This window comes from Lissotriton vulgaris, chromosome 3_1, assembly GCF_964263255.1.
Source record: "Lissotriton vulgaris chromosome 3_1, aLisVul1.2, whole genome shotgun sequence".
NCBI classification, from domain to species: domain Eukaryota; kingdom Metazoa; phylum Chordata; class Amphibia; order Caudata; family Salamandridae; genus Lissotriton; species Lissotriton vulgaris.
The window spans coordinates 1,140,446,198-1,140,465,402 of record NC_141689.1 but is presented as its reverse complement, the minus strand read 5'-3'; the positions used below and the strand labels follow the sequence as shown (position 1 = coordinate 1,140,465,402).

The window sequence follows — 19,205 nt, the reverse complement described above, 5'->3', positions numbered from 1 at the left end:
TTGTCCCGCCCCCTGTTGGGCTTGCTCAGGTGCATACTGGAATAGCATTCTGGAACTTCGAGTCATCAGAAAGCTGTATTGCCGTTTGTGGGAGTCACTGGAAGACCCTCTGCCCTGAAAGGAGGTAACGCGAGGATTATTACCAGCTCCTTGCCGGACCCGCTGCGCGGGTCCCGCTGCGTTGCCTGCATCTGTGAGCCATCGTTTGGGAGCCGCAGGGCTGCGAGCTGACCCGCAGGGACTCAATCTCCCAGGAGTCCCTGCGTGAGGTCGAGACCCGCAACACCTGGGTTGCTCTCCCTGCCTGCCCCGCCCTCGCCTCAGCAGATAAGGACCTGCTGCACCAACCCTCACTGGGATCATCAGAAAGCTGTATTACCGTTTGTGGGAGTCACTGGAAGACCCTCTGCCCTGAAAGGAGGTAACGCGAGGATTATTACCAGCTCCTTGCCGGACCCGCTGCGCGGGTCCCGCTGCGTTGCCTGCATCTGTGAGCCATCGTTTGGGAGCCGCAGGGCTGCGAGCTGACCCGCAGGGACTCAATTTCTTAGGAGTCCCTGCGTGAGGTCGAGACCCGCAACACCTGGGTCGCTCTCCCTGCCTGCCCCGCCCTCGCCTCAGCAGATAAGGACCTGCTGCACCAACCCTCGCTGGGATCATCAGAAAGCTGTATTGCCGTTTGTGGGAGTCACTGGAAGACCCTCTGCCCTGAAAGGAGGTAACGCGAGGATTATTACCAGCTCCTTGCCGGACCCGCTGCGCGGGTCCCGCTGCGTTGCCTACATCTGTGAGCCATCGTTTGGGAGCCGCAGGGCTGCGAGCTGACCCGCAGGGACTCAATCTCCCAGGAGTCCCTGCGTGAGGTGGAGACCCGCAACACCTGGGTCGCTCTCCCTGCCTGCCCCGCCCTCGCCTCAGCAGATAAGGACCTGCTGCACCAACCCTCGCTGGGATCATCAGAAAGCTGTATTGCCGTTTGTGGGAGTCACTGGAAGACCCTCTGCCCTGAAAGGAGGTAACGCGAGGATTATTACCAGCTCCTTGCCGGACCCGCTGCGTGGGTCCCGCTGCGTTGCCTACATCTGTGAGCCATCGTTTGGGAGCCGCAGGGCTGCGAGCTGACCCGCAGGGACTCAATCTCCCAGGAGTCCCTGCGTGAGGTCGAGACCCGCAACACCTGGGTCGCTCTCCCTGCCTGCCCCGCCCCTTGCCTTACACCGCCTTATTAGTGACATAGCGCACCGCTGCGCGGGAGCGCCCGGGGCGAAGCCCGGGCAAAGGGCGGGCCGTCTAAGGCCGTCCAAGGTCGAACAAGGACAGGACGGGCCACCCCCTTAACGCCCAACCTTTGGTAATCGACTTTCCCTTCCTCTGCTACTACCTCAAAGGATTTATCTACTAAATCTACTAACCTCAAGCCGGATTAGATATCGCCTCTTGTCAAATAGATACCCGAACAATCATGCCTTCGGACCATGCAAAACCCAGGAATATTACTGTAAACACATCGAGGGGGCCAGTAACAGGATCCATTGATCAATTTTTTAAAAGAGTCACAATTGTCCTAGAAAAAGAAATAGCGGACACTGAAAAGCGCTTATCGATGGACTTGCTAACCGATAAGCGCTCCTCCTTAGGTCTGATTGGGAATGCCCGCTCCCCACATTTGATCGACTCTGATTCTCAATCCTCCATTATTCCCTCCTCTAACATTAACTCACTCTCATTTTTGGGAAACGACGCGAGGGATACAATCACTCACCCACTTAGAAATGAACTAGAACCAGAACAAGAACCGGTTCCTGAAATAACTCTAGTTAGCCCCAATGCATCTAGACTATCTAGCTCCCCAAATCTCTCCATTTCCCCCCCAACCTCCCTTAGATCAAATAAACAATCATACCAAGAAACGAAAGCGACAATCTTCCCCTACCGCTTCTAGTACAATCACCATCCTGAACACAACCCCTCCTCCGCCAACACCCCTTCTTCTTACCACCACGGCGCAGAATACCCGCACCACGACAGGATTACTTCCTGAAATGGAGGCGGAACTTCTATCCAGAATAGAGGTAATAGTGAAGGCTCTCATGCTTCCTCTTCTGGAGAGAACAAGACTAATAAGCTCCCATCTAGAAAAACTGGGTAAACAACTAGAAGAAAATACTGTGGCCATTCTTAAACTATCCACACAACCACACAAACACCCAGCACATAACCCCACAGACCAAAACGCACCTCTACTGGCCCAACCATCGACCAGTAGTGCGTCCATGAAACCAGGAACCACACAAGGGAAAAAAGCGGTAGCAAAAACCTCAAAAGAAACAACAAAAAAAGATACCCCAAAACCATTAAACAGTAATCAGGTAAAAGACGGGGTAAAACCAACCGTAGAGGGCAAAAACACGATAGGGAAGAACCCTACAGAAAGAACCCTCCCCGCATCTAACACCACCTCTAACCCCCCAACGAACCCTATACCAACTACCGAGATGGGCGAACAGTTATCACAGCGCCCATATAGACCTAGACGTAGGATAGTTGATTTACCTCCTGAATCTGCACCTTACACAATCGTAATGGCAGGAGTACCAGAACTAGCAGAAGGGGACAGAGAATCATACCACGCGCTAAAAAATAAAACCGTCTATTGGTTGAAGCAGAATAGACCCCTCCCTGCACACGTTAACGGGGTAATTCTGTCGGTCAGGCGGGCTGTTTGGGTGGGGTCTAGGCCGAAAGACAAAAGAGGGGACGTCATAATTATCAATTTTAAGGATCACAGGGCGGTAAGAACTATAGGTGATTGGTATGAGATTACAGGAGGGGACAACATCACAACACACTACGTTAGCTACTTCTACCCACGGGAATTAATTAACAAGCCACCTCACCATCGCATTAGTAGGCAGCGCCCTGAGTGGAGAGAAGTAGGCCATCAATTCACCCAGAATCAGTTTTTAAATCAATTCCAACACCCACCTTATCACCAGCCTTACCAAAATAACCCGTTTAACAACAATTACCATCTGATCCCCTCAGGCTACAACATACCTACATTTAACCCCTTCTCAGCCCTGAGCGGCTTAGACGGAATAGATTGACTTGCCAGCAACCAATCTTCACCCGCACAACCCTTCATGACAAAAGAGAATACCCCCCTGGTTGTCACAGTTCCAGACACTCCAATTGAAATCTGCAATAACGCAAGCCAACCTCAACTTACCCAATTGCATGGAACAAGTCCGAGGGAGCAGAAAGACTCTAGCATACTGACCGAAACAAATGCGAGGCCCATCAGAACTAATAGGGAACCTATTCCAGAGCCAGACACGGTCACAAGACAAACAGAAGATGGACTAAATGAAGGACAGATCCTCACCATGAGAATAGAAAAAATCCAGATAATGTTCTGGAATGTTGCGGGCCTCCGAGAAAAAATGGTGGATGGAACTATATTAGATTTTGTCAAAGACTGTCAAGTAGTAGCCCTTCAGGAAACATGGCTTACGAAAGAAATGCACCTTGTAGGTTACAAAACCTATTCCTCAGCAGGGATCGCAGGAACGCATGGAAGAGCCAAAGGAGGGCTGGCAATTTGCATATCTAATACTATACCAGGTTTGGAAGTGACTGTACTTAGCTTAGAACCCAACTTCCAAATTTTAAAGCTGGCTTTCACGACAAAGAGGACAGTAATTCTTGTTAACCTATATGATAATACAGGGGAAAATGATAGGCTAAAAATGCTGGGGGCCCTTTGCAAGAAATTATCTAGTGGCGCGAGACTAAGACCAGGGCTGGAACCCGCAAGCATCGTATGGGGAGGTGACTTTAATCACCATCCTTGTACGATGTCAAATTGCGATGTCTGCGGGATTAGAGGTGACTCAGAAGGCCAGATAATCCACTTTAGTCATTCAGCGGTGGGTGATCTATTAAATGAAACACTGTCGAGGTTGGATCTACTTATATTAAATCAAATTAACCCCTTAACTGGGAAATTGGATCCCACCTACCTTGGCAGGGGCCACGAAACAACTGTCGATTACATTCTCACGACAGCATCCCTAGTAAATAGGACCGCAAATTTTAAAACTAAAATTAACACCCTGAGTGACCACTCGGCCTTAGTTTTTGTTCTAATCTTAGACCAAGCTCAGCCAATAGTCCAGACTATGATGTCTACCCTCACCCAAAATAATTTACAGCTTACAAAAACAAATGGCTACACCCTGTGGTGGGGAAAGATTGACCCAACTGAGCTGACACATAAAGTGGTAACCGAAGCAGAATTTGCTATATCTAATTGCGTAGACCTTGAGGCGAGTGATGAGAATGTAATATTCCACTTTAAAAAAATATTAGCTAAAGTAAATGAATGCCTTACCAAGGAACAGAAAGGGCCCAAGGAAATAAAGAAAAAAGGTTGGTTTAGTCCAGGTTGTACGGCTGCCCATAAACAATTAAAGAGAGCCCTGTCAAAAACAACAAGAAACCAGGAGGAGATTAGGATCCTGAGGAAACAATACAGGCTAGCGTGTAGAGCGCGTAAAGAGGAACTAAAAAAGGCCCTATGGGATCAGCTGCACGAAAGTTCACTCAATAAAGACAGCGATCTATTTTGGAAGGTGGTAAAAGCACCGTTCCTGAACGACACAGACGACCACCCTAGCAAAGATGTGGCCATTGAGGGACAAACCTGGGTCAATCACTTTGCTAAGATCTTTGGACAAACCCAGCCTGTAGTCCCTATAGATAGAAGACACTCCCTAAATCAGGATAAAGTATACCCAATCCCATTGGAAATCCAATTATATGAAGTTATCACGGCAGTTAACGCTAGCAAGAGCGGAAAAGCGCCAGGCCCTGATGGGGTCCTGGTCGATTTCTTTAAATTCAAAATAGACCTGTGGGCTCCCATCATAACTAGGGTCTTCAATGCAACAATGCAGCAAGGTTTACTTAACTCTTGGACACAATCTATATTAGTACCCATCTTTAAAAAGGGCAATAGAGAGGAGGTGACTTGTTATCGGCCTATTTCCCTTCTCGACTCACTGGGGAAAGTACTGGGAAGAGTGATACTCCAGCGTCTGCAGGAGTGGGCAGAGGATACCGGGGCCCTCTCGGATGTCCAGTACGGCTTCCGAGAGGGACTTGGAACAACGGAACAAGCCCTGAACCTGGCCCTTTTGCTGGGAAAATACGTGTCGGCAAAACGCGGGAAGGTCTACATGGTTTATGTCGACCTTTCCGCGGCTTTCGACTGCGTATCCCATGCAAAACTGTGGGTGTTGCTGTCCGATATGGGAATAGACGAGGCCAGGGAACTTTACTCGAACGCCTCCTCCAGGGTGCGTTTTGGAGTACGGGGCGAATTGTCGGAACCATTTTCTGTGGAGCGTGGGGTCAGGCAGGGGTGCGTCCTCGCCCCCTTCCTCTTCTCCCTCTACACAAATGGTCTCGAGGCGGAAATGTTGAGGGGGGGTTTGGACCTGCCCAGAGTGAACAAGAGATTGGTGCCCGCGCTCCTGTACGCGGATGACGCGGTGCTCCTAGCACGCACCCCACGAGAGCTCCAAAAATCCCTGAACACCTACGCTAAATTTATGAGCGACCTAGACCTTCACATAAATATAAAAAAAACTTATGTGATGGTGGCGGGACAAGCCAGGAAACAGGGAAAAGCTATCTTCCTAAATAATGAAAAGCTGGAAACCACCTCCCAGTACCCTTATTTAGGGATTATGATAGATGAGAGACTCACCTGGAGAGCAGCCATAGAAGCGCGCAAACACCAACTGCTGCGCTCTATCGCCGCCCTAATGAAATTTGCTCAAAAACTGGGGAAAAAACCTCAGGTAAAATTACTTAAGATATATAGAGCCAAGTGCCATTCCATCGCTCTATACGGGGCGGGCCTATGGGGACACAAAAATACAAATGCCCTGCAGGTAGCAGAAAACATTTTTCTGAGATTCTTGCTCGCGGTCCCAAAAAGAGCCTCCACCTATGCCTGTCATGCAGAACTGGGACTCCCACACATCGAAGATCTGGCTAAAGTTGAACCAGTACTTCTGTGGCGCAGAATATGGGTCTCAACAAAAAACACACTTACCAAAGCTATAATCATGGACTGTATGACTCTAGACAGGGCCGAAAAAATAGCCTGGCTTACATATGTAAAGAAACTTTTTGCAGACCTGGGAATGCCGGAGTACTATTACAATCCTGAAACCATCGCCGAAATAACAAAAAAAGAACTAAAGGTAAAAGCACTGAGCTATTTCGAAGAGCTTCGCATCACTGTGGAGATCAGGAAACAATCAGTACAGCATTCCATAGCAGTTATGTCCACCCTGGAAATGGAACCCTATCTAACATACGTAAACTCGCAGTTTGAACGCTTTTTATTAACGAGATTTAGGTTGAACATTTTCCATAGGGTGGTAGCATTCCCTAAAAGAAACAGCTGGGATGAATGTTTAACTCTTTGCCCATGCGACGAACTATCAGAACAGTCAACAATGCACACTGTTTTGTTTTGTAAATTCTATTCTGCTCATCGCAAACTGTGGTTAATACCTCTGCTTCGATCTTTACATTTTAGAAGATGTCGCCCTGCTATGTTATGGTTACAATTCTTTAATTCGGCTTACGTGTGTAAAGTTGTTAGCACCTTCTTAAAATGCATTTTTAAGCATAGGCTAAACCTTTAAAAAAAACAACCTCTAAAATTATTTGATAAGCCAATGATGATCTCTTACCAAACTGAATTTTAATCTGTATTGTTAAATTTTATAAAATGTCTGTACACTTTTATGGTTCTCTTTGTAAAAATGAAACCGAATAAAGATTTTACTACTCCTACTTCGAGTTCCTGCTCGTGTGTTTTCTCCCTCTGGTGGGGTCTGCCTGCTTTTTTGCATCCATTTCTTTAGTTTTGCTTCTCACCCTCCAGTTGGTATTGGGAGAAAGACGGACCCAGTTCAGCTGTTCTGTCTTGTCATTCTGCCGGTTTGAGGTTCTAGTATCTCAAGGCAACTCACATTCTTACTGTGACGGTGCAATTCCACTACCATGGACTGGCCGTAATACTTTTAAAAAAAAGGGTGTGCCACTTGCTTGGAACGCACACAATGACAAGCCGGACTCCTGTGTGTTTAAAAGCGTCCCTTATTCCAGCAGGTCAGTATTTCTGAATTCCCATTAAAAACGCCCGACGCGATCGAAGCTGACATGCTTCTTGTTCACGGGCTGGTATGCAAATGAGGCAGTGATTACGAGCTGGAGCCGTCCGTCATTATGATTACTCCCCCCCCCCCCCCCCCCCTCCTGGTGGGCTTGCTCAGGTGCATACTGGAAAAGCATTCTGGAACTTCGAGTTCCTGCTCGTGTGTTTTCTCCCTCGTGGAATTGCACCGTCACAGGACGAATGTGAGCTGCCTTGAGATACATATACACACACACATACATTCAAAACTAAAATCCCTAGTGTAAACCCATGGATATCAAGAAAATACAACCTAATCAAAATCTCCTTGAATTCCTCATTTTCGAGTTCACTGAAGGTTCTTATTGACCTTGAGACTTGCAGGAAGTATATACCAAATGTATGGTTAACGTGTCCTAAAAATAGCTAAGGTCAAAGATTGTGCAGAGAGGAGAGTGGCTGAGCATGGGGGGGGACAGCAGAACGTCACTTAACTTCTTTCTGTTGACAGTTGAACTTTGATGTTCAATTCGAGGTGCTTTCTTGTCTAAACTTTCTTAGACCGAAATAGAAATTAAGCTTTAACTAATGGGCCATATAGTACGAAAAAAAAGCGGATAATTGTTATGAGAATCAAATTCTTTTTGAATAAGCCATATGTGGAGCCTGATTCAACTATTTCGTTTTATTTTCAGGCCCATTTGCTACCCCTATCCTCTTTTACCCTTGCCACCTTTCATTCCTCTTTAATCTTTGGAATTTCCTCCACATGCAAAATCATGTATTCTTTTTGGAGCAAGGCAAAATAAATTTTCGAATATAATGGATACATTTACTTATTACAATGTCACATGTATCTTCTTAGTTCAGAGGAAGCCACAGGCAGTGAGTTGGAGCATTGTCGTTGGATCAATAGGAATTCTGCTGTAGCAACATGTCAGAGCCAAACCAGTGGAGCAGCGGAGTAATGGGTGGGAGGCTGCAGAAAGTTTGGATTTTTGCATTTGTTTCTTCACATTCACAATGGCAGGACCATGTAACACCTTCCTTCTCTATGCCCCCTTTGAAATGAGGAATTACCAGGGTAATTCGGAATCTCAATCATTCCCCTGCCTCGTTTCCTCCCTGAAATTTCACCCCATGCCAATCTCTATTTTTTTATGTAATGAGGCTCAGACGCTAGTTCTGCTCCTCCATTGGGCAGTCCGCAAGACTTTTTCCTTGACCTTTCAGAGGCAGGGATCACCTAGCCAAGTTAAAGTTGAGAATCTTTGTGTTCCTACTGACCAAGATGGTGGATAAAGCGTTATCATTAGAAGTAATGGGGTAACCCTCAGAACCTGGGTAAGGAAACTAAACAACAACAATGGTTCTGTTGGGGATCACAATTAAATTGAAGAATGTATTGAATACAAAAATAAAACAATATATCCAATGAAGGTTATATGAGGAAACATACACTGACCACAATAGGTGTAAAGGTAAATCTTTTAGTATAAACCTTATAGCGCAGGGGTCTCCAAACCGGTCCTGGAGGGCCGGATCCATGCCAGATTTTTGGGATATCCCCATTGAGATACATGTAGTTATTTTAAAAATCTGGCATGGATTCAGCCCTCCAGGACCAGTTTGGAGACCCCTGTTATAGCGACTGAATTCACAATTATTTAAATAGCTGTTCAAAACAAACAAAACACATGGACTGGGTATACATTGAGTGAATAGGTCGTGACTGGTGACAGAGTGCTGTAAATATTTGAAAAGTACCAAAATAATCATACATATAGACGAAACATGACATCATGAGTGTCCACTTTAGAATACAGTAGTCTCAAACGGATAATTTATCGCTTTGCTTCGTTGAGACTCAGTGTGGACCGATACATAAACAGAACGTCGACGTTTCGACACTAGATAAATGTGCTGATTTGTGTGCATCCGTGGCGGGTCTTCATCAGAACTAAAAGAAGAAGGAAGGTGGGACAGCCTTATTAGAGGTGAGTATTTCTTCCGACAGGTCCTTCAACGAGGGGGTGGAGACTGTCAGCCGACAAACTCCATGGTCATATATGGCGAAAGTATTTCTTGTTTCTTTGTATGTAATCTTCAGCACCATCCGGTGGTAAAATCGAGAGAAGGGGTGTTGCCACAGGATATATGACCATGGAGTCACATGGGGCACATAAACTGGCTGGTTTATAGAGTTTGATATGCCTTTTTAATGGACTTGAGTGGACTTTCTCAAACCCTGGGAGCAAAGTTAACATCAAATGGGAGTCCGCTAATTGAACAGAAGGCTTACATTACTTATTTGGGGATTTTAGCATGAATTCATATAAAGTGCACAAGAAGCATACTGTGATTTAACGACAGCCTAATGCACTTAAAATAAAAGATCAACCTCCTCCACCCCCTGATTCCCGTGTAATGTCCATTTGTTCATTATGGCTTCACAAACTTTAAATTTAGATTGTATGTATCCCCATCATCCTACATTACAAGTTGATGCTTACATCAACCATTCTTTTGGTCGACACATCACTCATTGGCTGAGAGATTCTTCCAGATTTGCGTTTGGGTTACAGTAGAATATTTCCTTCCAGATCTAAATCTGTATCTTACCACTCTTGCTTCTCTTTTTACAAAAACCTGCAGATAGTCCAGAGTCTTGAAATAACAAATGTATTTATTTATTTATTTATTTATTTATTTATAGTGTTTTGTATAGCGGGGACAAGACCTGTGGGTATCAGAGCGCTTAACATAGAAGGTAGATTACAGATTGACATTATAATTGCAATTATAACCACAAACAGATATGAGGTAGAAGGCGATATGCTATAAGGGGGTGATTAGATATATATATTCCTAACGCCTGTGAGGTGAAAAAGGCTTAGCTTGTGTCATAGGCATCTAGCACAGCTCGGTGAGGTAAGGTTATATAGCATTACCAGTGCAATTACATGTGCAATTAGCATTAAGAGTTGAATAAGGCTTAGCTTGTATCAAGGATCATATAGATAAACAAAAGTGAGGTAGAGGTTATATAGTTTTGGCTGTGAGATACAGTTATAAGATCACATAGATGTGAGGTAGTAGTGAAGGGTACAGCCGAGGCTTGAACGTGGAATCAGTCATTTGTCAGATATTGATCTTCAAAATATTCATGACGAGGACATCCTTCTTTTTGGCGCAAATGTTCATACCAGTGATCAGTAGGCTTCTCTATGTAGGGTATTTACTCATCATGTGGCTCTTCAGTTCCCGTTTGAATGTTACAGTATTTTGAATCTTCCTGATGTTTGGAGGGAGTGAGTTCCAGACTCTGGGGGCGGCTCCAGAGAACGCTCGGTCATAGGTCTTTTTCTTACGGAAAAAGGCTGGCCGCAATAGCAACTCCTTAGCGCTTCTAGTTGGTCTGTTACCTCCCGATAGCTTAATTTTCTTGGCTAGGTATCTAGGCGTGTTGTAGTGAACCGCTTTGTGGGTAATACAGGCCATCTTCATTTGAATTCTGGCCTCGTAAGGTAGCCAGTTTAGTGCTTTCAGGTGAGGAGATATGTGATCGAATTTCTTCGATCCCGTGATGAGTCTTGCCGCTGCGTTGAGACAGGCTTTTAGTGGTGCTGTGGATGTTTTCGGTAGGCCAGCTAACGTGGTGCAACCGTATTCAATCCTCGAGATAACTAGGGATTGGATAGCCAGTTTTAGATCCGCCTCTGAGATAAACGGTTTCAGTTTTCTTAAATAGTTCAAGTGGAAACGGGCGCTCTTGGCCATTGAGTTAATGTGGTCTTTCATGTCGAGGTTCTCATCTAACGTAATTCCTAGTGATTTAGCTGAATTAACTAGGGTTGGGGTGCAATTTAGCGCAGTCACCAATTTAGTCCATTCCTTTACCTCGGGTTGGCTCCTTGTCGGTGAAATTAGCAGGAATTCTGTTTTATGGGCATTTAGTTTCAGATGGTTAGTGGTTAACCATTGCAAAGCTCTCTTTAGTGTCTCGTTCATTAGGTCAATGTCATCAAGGGAGGAGATCTTTATGTATATTTGCGTGTCGTCTGCATACATGTGATAGGATATCTGTGATTTTCGAAGAATCTCCGTGAGAGGTTCTACATACAAGTTGAATAGATCTGGGGATAACGTTGAACCTTGCGGGACCCCGATTGCGTTAGGGCGCGGGGAAGAGATTGCTTGGTTGACCAGGAATCGTTGAGTCCGGTTCTGTAGGAAAGAATTGAACCATTTCAGCACGTTTCCGGACAAACCCATCCTGTCTTGTAGCCTGGTCATTAGTACTTCGTGATTTACCGTGTCAAATGCTGATGACAGGTCTAGGAGAATCAGTAGGCATGCTTGATTTCGGTCTAGGGCTTGTAAGGCGTCATCAACAATATGCAGGATTGCAGTTTCAGTACTATGCCCTGTTCTGAATCCAGATTGGCAATCATCTAGTAATGAGAACTTAGCGATGTGTTGACTCAGTTGGCCCTGCACGCATTTCTCAATAAGTTTGGCCAGTAAAGGGATGTTGGTCACTGGTCGATAGTTATTCGGGTCTGTTGCATCCGCTGTCGGTTTTTTGATGATGGGCACAACCTGACCTGTTTTTAGGCAGTCAGGGAGGGTCCCTTGTGCAAGTGAAGCATTTATTATCTCGGTCCAGATCGGAACTAGAGTGTGGCTGATTTCTCTTACACACTTTGCCGGTAGAGGGTCTTGATAGTGGTTGTTCGGTCTGAGTTTCGCTAGCGTTTTGGCGATCTTTTCCTGGTCGTATAATTCAAATGTGTCCCAATTTGCCTTATTTTTTGTTTGAAGACCCTCTGTTGTCACATTGGCCTCATTTTTAGGTGAAGGAAGGGTCAGAAGGTTAGCCGCGGCACTTGTGAGCTCAACTTCTAGCAGTTTGGTTTTCTCCGTGAAAAATTAGGAGAATTCCTCGCAGCTTATGGGAGTTTTTGAGTTCTCTTGAACCGTTTTGGCTAGTTTATTTGACTGTTGTTTTAGGATCTCGAAGAGTTTTCGTGGTCTGTTTATGGCATTGTCCAGTTCTGCTCTTATAAATTCTTTTTTGGAATTGATTATCTTTTTGTTATTTTGGTTTCTGGTTTTTCTGAGGGCTTTCAGCTCGGGGGAGGAGGGATGTTGTCTCCATTTCCTTTCGGCCATTCTCAGTTTGCGCCTGTTGGCGCATTTTAGCTCATTTTCTTCAAACTAGTTAAAAGATTGGTCAAGGATCGGAACACAGCAGGTTTAAACAAGGTGCCATCCTCCACTTTAAAAGCTGCACCAGGCATAGGCTTCCATTCTTATTACTGATAATGGCATATGACTTGTTTCGTGGGCTCAATTCTTACACTCAATTCTACTTAGCATACATTTAGAAATGTACTTTCCCTTCCCCTCCGAGGAGAAGCTGCAGTCCTTCCACATGTTAGGAGGTGTTCTGTTTCACTCCCACCCTAAAAGGGGAGTTGTAGGAGTAAATCACTGACCTTGTCCAGAGAGGAAAGGGTTAGGATCCAAGTTTGTAATGTTCACAAACATACAAACATGTGATATGTGGCTGTTTACCAATTTACAAATCTAATCGTTCTGTCCAGTTCCCACCACTTGTGGGGAGTTGCTGCTGCGCATTATTCCACATTCATGGTTGAAATATTGCACACGTTTTGTGAATTCCTGGCAAGTGTACATCATTGAATATATTTATTTATTTATTTATTAATAAAAAAAATTAAAGCGCAAACAATGGTCCTTGGGCGTCTCGGCGCTTACTCTGTTTATATATGATTTCCAGTGAAATTCGGGTTCAGGAAGATATTGTTATTTCCTGAGAATCGCAGTTTTATTGAAGTTGTGAGACCAGGATTAAGAACACAAGTTACCTGATTGAGTCCCAAATCGACAATTTGGCTTCTAGACCTCTCGCCTGTACATGCCCCTCTAATCACACCTGTAGTCATAACCCAGTGGGTGATAGGACAGCTTTTCAAAGAAACTGCCGGAACTCTGTTCTTGAAATATATCAAGGTTATATTTATATGCATGTATACTATTTCTTAATTGATTTTTCTGCACCTTATGGGTGTGTGCAGCTGGGATATATTTGAAGCAAACCTACCTGGCCATTCTGCAAATCTGCACTGGCGTCATTTGTTCTGCTTGGCCTCTGTTCCTCTTACCCTGCATTTTTTTGAAGTCGTGTGTTTGAAAAACTGTCACTCTGCTTTCCTCTCAGAGATAAGTGTGTGTCTGGAATTAATTTGCTTCAGTGAATCTGTAGCTTCTCATTACCTCCTGTGTGTCTCTCCAGCTTGTCTCACCCAGAAGCGTGGTGGTGCCGCTTCCAGTACCTGAGCCGCCTCCAACCCCAGTGCCACAGCCAGGTACCTCTGATGGGATTCCTCAGGTCAGTGTCCGTTTAACAAGCAGCAGAACCACCTTCTTAGAAGACATGGATTTGGCGGAAGAACTCACACTTGTTAACACGAGCAATGAGTCCACCTGCAGGTGAGTGCTTATTTGTTTCCCACAAATGCAGTTGTTTTGTATTTTGTCATTTGTCTTATGCTGCCACTAGACAAAACTTGATCTCTCTCTCCAGCAGCCGCATAAAACACCAGAGTTATCTTGACATTTTATTGTTGCCTGAAAACTGCTGGACACATAAGGACCTCTGCAGCAGGCTGGGATACTCCAGTCTATGTTCAGAAGGGCTGTCATGGGCTTTGTACACAACAGGCTATGGCTCTTAATGTTTAAATGATGTGTACATTCAGAATCATATGTCTAAGCTGTCTGCCCTGGAGATAAAGCACTATGTATACTATTTTTTCTTTCTACAGCTTACATTCTCCGATTGCTTGCTATCTTAAAAAGCCTTCTCCCACAGTATTCCTAAAACCCTGCTTGAAAAAGTGACCTTGGCTTACGTTTTTTCTTCAGTGTGATCCTCTTCTTACTTTCCATCCTCTGCATACATTCTATTTCTGAGTATAACCTGCTCTCAGCCTCATTGCCTAATCTCCACCAGCCTATCTATCTCACCAACCCTTCGCCTGAAAACATGCAACCCCTGTAAATGGTCAAACCTACCTGTTATAAATGCATGCAATTTTTTCTTTAGAGCACATAACTAATTGCAATAGCCAACAATAACCACTTGATTAACCACTATCCTTCGGTTACAAAGAAGCATGCTATTCGCTGTAAGACACTTAAACACCTTGTTTGGGGGTAGTAGGCACTTTATAAATCCAATGACAACGTATTTGGTCTAAACAAAAAATGCACTCTTCCAAGAACATAGCTACTGAAATAATGCCATCGATTTATGTTGGATTGTTCTCGATATTAGTTATAGATACAGGTTGGCATGTAGAAGCATTTGGCATTTTACAGGACACCTATAACAGTATAGTATTGTAAAGACGTGCCATGCAGATCCCAATCGAGTTTTTCTTGTTCGGTTCTGTTGGCTCAAGTGTAGAAAGCAAAGTCTCCCTAAATAAATTGGTCTCTACATTGACCAGTTCAATGAGTACCTGTTTGAAAGCTTTAATCACTTTTTTCCTACTTTTTTTATTAAAGAGTTTAGAATTTTTTTAAGGCATCTCTTTTTTTGTATTTAATTTATTTACTCTTTGCTGGTGGTAGTTCTTAGTGCCTCTGTTATTTTGAGTAACCGTAAGAACTACGTAATTCTGAATTTGTCTGTTCACATGTCAGCCGTCATTGGCTCTTTCATAATGTTTTGCAGTACCAGTTCTCATCCCTTGTTTTCCCACAAATAATGCAAACGTTTGAGCCAGTATTGTTGAGACGCCATAGATGAAGGTTGGAACTTGTTAATTGCAAACTCTATACTGTTCTAGGAAGTTGCCATGTCTTATGGCATGATCGTGAACAGCTTAAATTTCCATTTCAGAAATAAGGTGGCTCTCTGAGGGAGACTGGAGTATTGCACCTAAAACTGCCCATTATGTTTAAGGTGCTCTCTGAGCATGGGATTGGACTCAACTCTTATATTTTTTAATATGGTGTGCATAAATGCCACGTTTTGACCATGTCTTTCAGTTTCCTAAAATTTTGAATGATATGAAATGTCGCTTTATTGTGATCCAAGACTGATTTTAATCCTAGGTTCTATCATTGGTCATAAAGCTTGAAGATAGTGTTTGTTTGGCCTGCGATACATTAGTACAATACAGTGTTGTTTCTATACAGTACAGTGTTGTTTCTTTTCATCATGGTGCATCCATGGAAGATCGCATAGTTGTCTCATCGTCATTGATCTGCGTTGCTGTATAGAAAGCTTGATGCGGGAGGACTTCCATTGGAGCGTGTTTTTCATAGCTCTGTGTTGTTTAATAAGTCTAATGGGTCAAGAACACCATGTTTTTCAGTTTTATTCTGTTCACTGGGCATGTAGGCATTTGGCTGCCACTTTACATTGCGGGATTGTCTACTTCTAAGGCAAGACATTCATCCACATTTAAAAGATGTTCAAAATTGTATGTACGGTGCATTAATGCAAATTCTTTACTATTGAGGTGGGTGCCCCAAGGAAATACAGCGAGCAGTAAACTCAGCTTGCATTATTGACATAGATTACAATACAAAAACATGTACATATGTGTTGTGCCCTCCATTTGTGTATATTGTCATTTAATATGTCCAGACACGCACTTTGATCTTTTAAAAGCTGTACCTAAAAGGCACCTGGGGCTGATTTCAAGAAAATGTTGTAACGTAGATACTCAGTAATTTGAATTTAATGAACTTAAAAATTCGGACTCGGAAAGTATCCGGATTTGTGGATTTTTCCGATCTCACGTTATTATTGGAAACATTGTTTAACATGGGGATTGCCATTGCATCTCAGAAATATAAACCAACGTACTTCTAGTTAGGTCGGGGTTAAGCGTTTTCAAGGGTGGGAAAGGGCATGTAACTCAATGAAAGTAAAAAAGAAACGACAAAATAGGCATATGTGCTCATGCACTTTACTCATGCAGTTTGAGTAATCAGCGGAAGTACGTATAAGTATGTAGGCGAATGCAGGGAAATATGCTTTGCTTGGATGTCCATGTCTGCTCCTGTGGATTTTGTTGTGATCCCGTATATACTCATATTTCTACACCCATCATAGGACGAAAACACGTCATGCATAGGTTTCTCAATTTTTACAGAACCTTTTGTGAAGTGGTCCTGAGTAAACCGTACTGTACAGAACTGAATCCTATCTTTTGATAACAAGTTCCTACCCTTTTTTGTCCAGTCACTCAAACGCAACATTAACGACCTGACAGCTGATGCACTGTGAGTGCTTTCAATGTATGGTTCTTCAAGGACGGAGGATGTCATGAAAGGTCTTACTTCAAAGAGGAGACCTCAGGAATTCAGTTGTCCACAAATTGCCTGTGCCTATTAACGGGCCGTGGCACAAACAGCAAACGTGTTTCATGGTACATGAATTAGCTACTGAGGCACTAATATTGCTGTGTCTGTGGCTGCTGCTGGTCAAAAGCAAAAACTCCGAAGAATAAGCTACTCACATTCTTACAACGCGTGTCCCAGAGTGCAAGGGCATGCTGACTGGGATCAAGCAACTGAGTTAGGGTGAGTACTGGAGAGGGTAGCCATTTTCCTAGAGATGTCTGCAAACAATATAGTAACTGATTTGACTGATTTTCTCACAGAGTGCTGAAATCTACACAGATTTCAGGATTTGATGTAGGAGCTAAATATTTGTAGAATGCGTTCCCCTTCCACAAATGCTGGACAAGGATCTTATCTCTTTTCTCTGGTCCTGGTTTTGTCAATTGATTTCAAGCAACCCATCACTGATACTGCTTCATTAGTAAGTACCAGTACTCTTGGGCGGCTCTAGGCTCATGGCGGCCCTGGGCAGGGAGCATAGGTAGGGGGCCCAGGAAGAGGGGGTTCGGGCGGGGCGGAGCACGGAGGCCAGTGAAGAAGGGGGGTCAGGGTGTTTGGAAGTGGAACAGAACCGGAGACCGCCAAATCCCTGCCAGGGGCCGCCACGCAAATATGTATCCATCCTCAGAGGATTATTATATTAAGGATATATATTGGCGTGGTGGCCCCTGAGGTTTGGTGGTCCTGTGCAGGTGCACAACTTGCACATGCCTAAGGCCGCCCCTGCTTGCAGCCACTTGGGACTTTCCACTGCGTGCACTGTATCAGACTAGAGTATGGCGGGAGAGTTTGGAAAGGGCCTGGAATCTAAACCCAGCCAAAAACATTCCCACAAAACTCCAATTTAGGGGATGTTCGCAGATGTTTACTTGGCCATTGCAACACTGAAAACATGCTTGCTTTGTCAATAAGTGCCTTGAAATGTTGAACATTTTCTTTCTGTGTTGGAGCCAGAAAGGGCAGTAAAATGCGGGCAGTAGGGTATGAAGTTAAGGAACTACTAGTCTACCCACAGTAGACAAAAGAAATCCTGTAATAAGGAAGAAGATTATAGTGTATAGGAAGAACATTGCAGTGTATTGTAAGCATCTTGTGCATATAATTAGACACAGTGCCAAGTCAAACATGACCTCTTTATAGGTATCTGCAATACCAGGTCCTTCCATGCGGACTGTGATTATTAAAGGGACCACAACTATTTCTTTTAACACGTACATGCATCATTAGGTCTCGCCTGTCGATGCGCATGCGCATCGAGCTTGCGAGACTATGGGGGCTTAACCACTCTTTAACTAACTTGCAAGGAATCGTGGCGATTCCTTGCAGTGCCCGTGACTTTTAAGCTCAATGCGCATGCGCATTGAGCTTAAAAGCGCGTGCACAATAGCCCCCAGCCGCCTGCCTTGCCCACTCTCTCTCACAGCCTCCCCCAGCTCCGCCCCCTCACTTCTTGATTGCACGGCCGCTAGGCCGTGCCTCCCCTACTCTCCTCCCCCCTCCTCCTCCTACTCTCCTCCCCCTCCTCCTCCTACTCTCCTCCCCTGCCTGCCGTGTCGCACCTCTCCCCGCTCCGCCCCCTCCCCTGACCCAGGGAGAAAGACACTAGCGCGAGATGAGCGAACCCTAAGACACGCGCCTGCTACGGCCATCTTGTTATGATTGAAGCAACTGTATTTTAAGAGGTACTCGCTGGAGTTGTTGCACGCTCTTCCTAACCTCACCGTCTACAGAATGCACAGAATAGGATCAACAAAACAAACTGCTAATTGCAAAAGGGGGGGGTGGGTCTCGTGGATACATTGTTATAATGGTTCGACACGGTATTTTCAATCAACATCATAAAATTATCAAAAATAATAATAAGAGACAAATAAATCAAGATTAATTGGGTGCTTTGCCGCTTTATTTAAACACACGGCCGCTAGGCCGTGCCTCCCCTACTCTCCTCCCCCCTCCTCCTCCTACTCTCCTCCCCCTCCTCCTCCTAATCTCCTCCCCTGCCTGCCGTGTCGCACCTCTCCCCGCTCCGCCCCCTCCCCTGACCCAGGGAGAAAGACACTAGCGCGAGATGAGCGAACCCTAAGACACGCGCCTGCTACGGCCATCTTGTTATGATTGAAGCAACTGTATTTTAAGAGGTTCTCGCTGGAGTTGTTGCACGCTCTTCCTAACCTCACCGTCTACAGAATGCACAGAATAGGGTCAACAAAACAAACTGCTAATTGCAAAAGGGGGGGTGGGTCTCGTGGATACATTGTTATAATTGTTCGACACGGTATTTTCAATCAACATCATAAAATTATCTAAAATAATAATAAGAGACAAATAAATCAAGATTAATTGGTTGTTTTGCCACTTTATTTAAACACCTGCTCTCGGTTCTCCACAAAGAGCTTCTGCCGAGAACTTGCCTTTCTTCGTGGAATTGTAAACAACCGAAACGCGGTCGAGTTTGGCAAATCAGTGTAGGCAGTCCATTTTTTCAGCCTATCAAGTTTCAGCCCTCGGCGACACTTGGCTCACGTGCAATAAAGAG

General features: G+C 44.6%; 1 protein-coding gene across 1 annotated transcript in view; it reads left to right on the top strand.

Annotated features, from left to right (window-relative positions):
* The window catches only part of FAM13A (family with sequence similarity 13 member A), a 1,072,469-nt gene that overhangs the window by 483,822 nt on the left and 569,442 nt on the right, over positions 1-19,205 (top strand). The window contains exon 9 of the mRNA XM_086961617.1: positions 13,542-13,738. Within this exon, the coding sequence (XP_086817743.1) occupies positions 13,542-13,738 (197 nt within the window). The remainder of the gene's footprint in view (positions 1-13,541; positions 13,739-19,205) is intronic.